This window comes from Monoraphidium neglectum (genome assembly GCF_000611645.1).
Source record: "Monoraphidium neglectum strain SAG 48.87 unplaced genomic scaffold scaffold00579, whole genome shotgun sequence".
In the NCBI taxonomy this organism is placed as follows: Eukaryota; Viridiplantae; Chlorophyta; class Chlorophyceae; order Sphaeropleales; family Selenastraceae; genus Monoraphidium; species Monoraphidium neglectum.
This window is the reverse complement of record NW_014013049.1, coordinates 17,977-24,093: the sequence shown is the minus strand read 5'-3', so window position 1 is coordinate 24,093 and position 6,117 is coordinate 17,977. Positions and strand designations below refer to the sequence as shown.

The 6,117-nt window shown below is 60.4% G+C and overlaps 2 protein-coding genes across 2 annotated transcripts in view; both read right to left on the bottom strand.

Moving 5' to 3' along the window:
- Positions 1-111: 111 nt before the first annotated feature.
- MNEG_4248 (coproporphyrinogen III oxidase) lies at positions 112-2,086 on the bottom strand (the record flags this gene model as incomplete). The annotated part of the gene is made up of 7 exons (XM_014047278.1): positions 112-196; positions 307-477; positions 679-762; positions 1,088-1,197; positions 1,430-1,592; positions 1,783-1,874; positions 1,994-2,086. The coding sequence occupies 7 exons, from the start codon at positions 2,084-2,086 to the stop codon at positions 112-114; spliced, it is 798 nt and encodes a 265-aa protein (XP_013902732.1).
- A 2,914-nt stretch (positions 2,087-5,000) lies between these two features.
- Positions 5,001-6,117, bottom strand: part of MNEG_4247 (hypothetical protein) — a gene marked incomplete at both ends in the record, with an annotated part of 3,437 nt that continues 2,320 nt past the window's right edge. Inside the window, 2 exons of the mRNA XM_014047277.1 lie at positions 5,001-5,266; positions 5,855-5,909. Coding sequence (XP_013902731.1) covers positions 5,001-5,266; positions 5,855-5,909 — 321 coding nt within the window. The remainder of the gene's footprint in view (positions 5,267-5,854; positions 5,910-6,117) is intronic.

The following is a 6,117-nucleotide window of genomic DNA, read 5'->3' as shown; positions in this document are numbered from 1 at the left end:
GGCTAGGGCGCTGCGCAGGGGGTGGGGGTGTTGTATGTTGCGCGTCGTGAGGCGCGCGTTGGCGAGGCGAGGCGGGACTCAATGCGAACAAGCGGGCGGCATGCGCGTGAGTCAGGCCTTGCAAGCCGTCGGCAGCACGACCTCTAGAGCCATCCCCCACCAAGGAGTGTTGGCCTCTGTCGTGCACAATGGGCGCCTGTGCACAACGGGCTCCGGGCGGGGCGGCAGCCAGACAGATGCATGCGCACGCAACTCAGCATTACAAGCGCGCTGAAACGTGCATGCAAGGGCGCGGCTGAAGCGCACCACTTCTTGAACTTGGGGTAGTACTCTGGGTCATGACGGTCGCACACCTCCTTGTAGGTGCCGTGGAAGTGGCGCATGTCCTCCTCCACGATCCAGTTGGGGGTGATGTCGGTGCCGCCGCCAAACCACCACTGCCCGGGGATACCGTTCCAGGCCTCCGTCTCAAAGTACCTGTGCTGTTGCAGGCGGGGCCAGGGACGATTATGAGCAGGATGCGCAGCTAGAAGGGAAGAAGTGACAAGTCAACGAAGCCCAAGCATGGCGTCAGCAAACAGCCGTGGGAAGCGTTAGTGGGAGCATGTGTGCAAGCTGTACTTGTTGCATGCAGGGCGGGAACAATGCGCTGGGCCAAGCCCGCGAGCCGCTGATGACCTGTAGTTGAAATGCATGGTCGGGCAGTGCGGGTTCTTGGGGTGCATCACGCTGCTGATGCCCGCCGCGAAGAACGGCACACGGCTGCGGGAGCGCGGAGCGGCAGGGCAAAGATGAGAGGGCCACGAAGGTGGGGGGATGATGGAGCAGGGAGCATTATCAGCAAGCGGGTGCGGGCACTGGGCAGCAAGGGGAGCACAGCCTCGCTCAGTGAGTGGGCGGCTGTGCTCTTGCCTGCTGCCTTGAAGGATGATGCCACAGCACGCACACACGGCCAGGCAGCGAGCAGACTCACGCAGTGGTACGAACAAGGCACCCTGCTGTCTGCCCCCAAACTTCGATGCGCAGTGGCCACCATGAGGTGGTGGACCGCCGCCTGCTGAACCCTGCACCTTGGCGGGCTGCCCACCTGGTGTCCCCCGAGTCCTTGACCTGCTTCATCAGGTCGGGGTTGCCGCTGGCGGCGCGGTACGCCTCTGGGGGCATGGAGCCGTACACCACACTCACGGCGATGCCCGCCTGACGGGCGAGATGGCGGGGCGAGTGGGTGCATGGTTTGTGGCAGGTGGGGAACGAAGGGCAGAGGGACAACAAGCACGACAGCGTGGCCTGCTCAGGAGTGAGAGAGCGCTTTGGTGTGCTTCCCGCGCGAGCACGCTGGCGCTGCAGGCCCAGTGTCCGTCCGCTCGCTGGCAGGGGCGTTGCATGCGCGCCCACCCGGCTGCTGGTGCACCAGCCGGCCCAGCCCCACCTTTTCCCACACGTTGCCGTCCTGCAGGACGCGCGTGATGCCGCCGCCGCCCTCCTGGCGCACCCAGGCGTCCTGGCGGAACTTGGTGCCGTCGATCTCCTCGATCGCGGCGCAGATGGAGTCCTGGGCGCCGCGGATCATCTTCTCAAAGCGGAAGCGCATGCTGCAGTCGGGCAGTGCGGCGTATTGGTGGCGAGGGGTAGGTGAGGGTTTGGGATGGTAGATGGACCGCAACAAGACCGCAAAACAAGCTGTCCACTTGCGTGGACTGGCGTTGGAGCCCGGGCAGCCCAGGGTGCTCCTGCTGTACGGCTGCCGCCAGGGCAGCCCACAACCGACGCCGCGGTGCTCACGTGTCGGGCGTGTCCAGGTCAGGGCGGGTCAGGGTTATGGGAGGCATCTCCACAGTGGTGGCCTTGCCACCCAGGCCGTTCATGGAAGGCTGCTGCGAGACAACAATTGGAGATGGCCGTTGTCGCACTCCGGGATTCGACGAGTTGTGCTGGGTACACTCCACCGCGTATATTCAAACTCTTAATGACAATGATACCATTTGCGACTCACCTTCTGCATGGTCGCCGCGCGGGCCACGACGAACCGGTTGCTGCTGGCAGCACGCACGCCAAGGCGGGCTTTAGAGTGAGCCAACAGGGCCATGATATACTTGGAAGGAACTTGGTGCTCTAGGTTACGGTCGTGTACGCAATGACAAGCACTTCGATTATGCAGTCAGCACGCAGCACGATTGCAAGTGTGAAGAACAGCAACAAACCAGGGTGGAGCTTTGTATGTATTTAAGACATTTGTGCAGTCGCACGTCTACTTGAGATGCAGTCACGTCTTCGCTGCCTCCTGGGCTGTCGAGTGCACGCAGCACGTCGCAGTAGATCTTACAGATCTTGACGTACCAGACGCTCAATAGCATGAAACGTAAGTATGAGTACGCCTAACTCGGCATTCAACTGCTCTAATGCACGGCCGTCGCCGAATGTGTTGCGTGCCCTCACCATGGCGCACAGGGCAGACTCACCGCCGTCGTGCCACTGAGGAATTGCGACCTCATCAGGGTTCGGGATGCTTGGTGGTGCACATACCTGCGCGAGTTGGTCTATCAGAAGAATGGAATGATCCACATGGAGGAGTGGATACTAACTCTGCAAATCAAGGGCTTCGCATGTAAGCTCTGCAACCACCCACTAGCTAGCAACCATGCCCACTGTTGTCAACTTATAAGCATCGACCTTGCATTGACGGAAAATTTCCCTCCCATATGAGGTTGAGTAGCTGAAGCTTGGGCAGGCAACGCAAACGCAAAAATTCAAAGCTGCAGGCGGCGAGGCGGCTCGTTAGCCGCGCACGCAGGCTGAAAGCGATCCTGTACGGACCAGCGGCAGCGCGGGTCTGTTTCTGCAATAATGGCTTTTGAGCATGCATGCGTGTGAGGCATGCCCTAATTGAGATGTTTGCAGGCTTGGCATTGCAGGAGGGCTTGGGGTCGTGGTGAGAGAAGTGGTTCGACATCGAATTTGGATGCTGGGCATTTAGTTCTTGCTCATTTATTTGATTGCCAATCACGATGAGGCGGCCCTGATCTGTCACCAAGGGTTTTTGTTACATCGGTCTATATAGAATGACAGTGCCAAGCCCTTCCTCAATCATCAGGCATGTATTGTTGTGCACCTGATCCTAGAGCTGCATCGCACTGCTGCCCACGCACCACGGGCGCCCTGGCTCATTCAAAGTGGGCCCAACACAAACAACACCCACTGCGCGCGCTGGCTCGTTTTGGGTGGGCGCGACGCAAGCAATGCTGCACATTCTGGTGCCGTGCATAGGGAACGCCAAGGGCTGGGTGCGTGGGCATGATATCCCGGCTTGGTCGAGGCAGGCTACTCATCGTCAGGGCGGGGGTGTGCACCGGCGGCAATCACTGGCGGCCGCAGTGCCAACCCCACAACTCTGGGTGAACTGTATGTGTGAAAGCACACCATCTACCGTCACCACAAGGAGCGTCAGCATCCAGACAGCAACTCACTGAGCGCAGCCACAAGGTGCGAGCAGCGACACTGGGCGCAAGTGAGGTTGATACGATTTCAGACGCGAACGCACACGGACCTGCGGCAGAGGCGGCGCATCGAGCCCACAAGCCCTGGGTGGGGCGCGCACCAATGTGCTGGACCGGAGCTCGCAGGCTCGCACACTCCAGGCAGCAAGGGGTGCATTATGCTGTGGAGCCACAGGCGCAGAAGCGAGTGTAGCGGAGTATGGGCACGCTCTCCCAATCACACAGTTGCACGAACAGTATGTATACGTATCAATGCCATCGTGTATCCGCGTGGCGGAGGGACAGGGTGTGTGTTTGGGCCATCCATTCCCAGCAGGGCAAGGGTTGCCCGCTCATCACCACACAGTGCTGCCGGTGCCGTCGGTGTGAATCAGCATTACGAAGTTGCAAAAAGGATTGCAGGCACAAGTGATATAGAAGTATGTTCTACCTGCACATGGTGGCTTGAGCTACGCATGCACATGCGCACAGCGAGAGCGCCCGGACCTTGCCAAGAACTATGGGATTTGGACTGCATCACGGCGGCACCAAACAATGGCCGCCCTCCTCCAAAACCAGCGATGACCGAGACAAAAGCAAGGTGGGGCAGGCGATTGCGTGCGTCGGCGACCGCCTTCATCTCCGTCGCCGCTGGGCAGGGGTTGCCGTTGCCGACAGTTTGTCATCTTCCAGCCACCTGCGGAACACAAAGGTCCACTTCTTGCCGGTAGAGGGCGCCTCGACCACCACCGTGTCCAAGAACCATCCGGGTGCAATACCAGAGCCGTCCGAGGTTACTCGAATGCGTTTGATGTCCCCGAGGTCTGGGGCTTGCTTGAAATTGAAGGCCAGAGTCCGTCCCATGCTGCGCGACGAGGGCGCAGACACGGGTCCTGTGCGTGCAGGGTGGTGGGTGGGCTGTGGTCTACAGAGTGGCTTGTCTGGGGGAGAGCAGTTCTCCAAGTGCAGGACACGAACATCAGCTGCAGGCAACCCAAGATTAAAAAACCCAGCGACGGGCAATTCCAGAAGGGGGGGCTTGTGCCCGCCCTGCACGCCCCTTTTGGTCCCTGCCGCCTCAAGCTACCACCTGCGGAGATGCAAGCACGCTGGTGATGCCACCCACCATAAGAACCCTTGTCCCCTTCCAGGACGTACGTCACTGCGCTTTCAGTGCCGGCAAACGCCAAGGTGCCCGTCGCCTCGTACATCCTAGGGAGCACGAGTGGCATTTGAGCAAGGGGGAAGGGGGTTTTGCGGGTATGTGAGGTCGTGGGGCGCAGGGCCGGCAATCGAGTGTGCAATTCACCGAACGTCCAGCCTCGGGGTCTGTACTCGGGCCGGGGTCAAGAGGTGCGTTGCCAGATGCCAGACAACGCGTCGCCCGGAGTGTTTGGAAACACTCGGTGGGAGGGAGAGGGGGCGGCGGCCAGCATTGGGATGATGCTTGCAATTGCGTTTGCAGATATCTATATGAGTTGCAGGCCCAAATCCCCATCTGAGTTGCAGGCCCAACCCAGCAGACTCTCACTTGTAACCCCCCCATGGCGTCAAAGCGGCGGGCGCCGCGGCTGCGGCGGGCGCGGCAGGCGGCGTGGGTGCGGTGGAGGCCGGCTGCGGGGCGGTTGCTGGGGCCGCGTCCACAGCCCCCGGGAGGAACGCTGGTCCCGTGCCCTGCGACTCAGCTGCCGGCGCCTGCTGCTGCTGCTGCTGCTGCTGAGGCTGTTGCTGCTGCTGCTGCTGCTGCTGCTGCTGCTGCTGCTGCTGCTGCTGCTGCTGCTGAGGCTGCTGTGCTGCCGGGGGAAAAGCCAGAGGAGGGCGGTCACCGCCACCAGTTGGAAAGTTTCTTGTTGGGTTGCAGACTGCCACCAGCTGTCCTGGCTTTAGGAAGGCCAGGGCGCGGAGTCCGGGGCCGATGATGGGAGTGGCCTCGTTGGATGCCAGCAGCTCCCCTGCGGCAGGAGGGCACAGTAGCAATCGCTGCATGTTTTATGCGGGTGTGGGGCTATTTGTGATCGTGAGCGCATGCAGTTTTCTTTTCGCGTGTGCATCACTGCACAAGAATTTGGTGTGTTTGTGTGTGTATGCGCGTGCGTGCTTGCGTGTGATTGCGTGCCTGCATGTGTGCAGGTCCGAACGCAAGGACAACGTTAGGACCCAAACTGGGAAGTATGCGCCCTGAACATGCTATGCAGCGTGAGTGACAGCCACCAACGGGCATCATGTCTTCGGGCATCAGCCCAGCCATGTGGCAGACTTAGACAACAAAGTGCAGCGGGGTTCATCTAACACTCGGGTGTGCCGCCAACACCTCAGCTTGACATTGCAGGACAAGATGACATATGCGTTCCCATGAGGCACCATCGCGTGCAAGCACTCACCGAGGGGCACACCGTACATGTCAGCGATCTGGCCAGCATAATTCGCTGCCCCAGCCTGTGGGGAGGTTGGTCGTTTGTGTGTGTGTGTGTGTGTATGTGTGTGTGTGTGTGTGTGTGTGTGTGCGCGCGCGTGCGTGCGTGCGTGTGTGTGGGCGCGCGTGCGTGCGTGCGTGTGTGTGTTTTGTGTGTGTGTGTGTGTTGTGTGTGTGTGTGTGTGTGAGTTGTGTATGTTGTGTGTGTGTGTGTGTGTGTGTGTGTGTGTG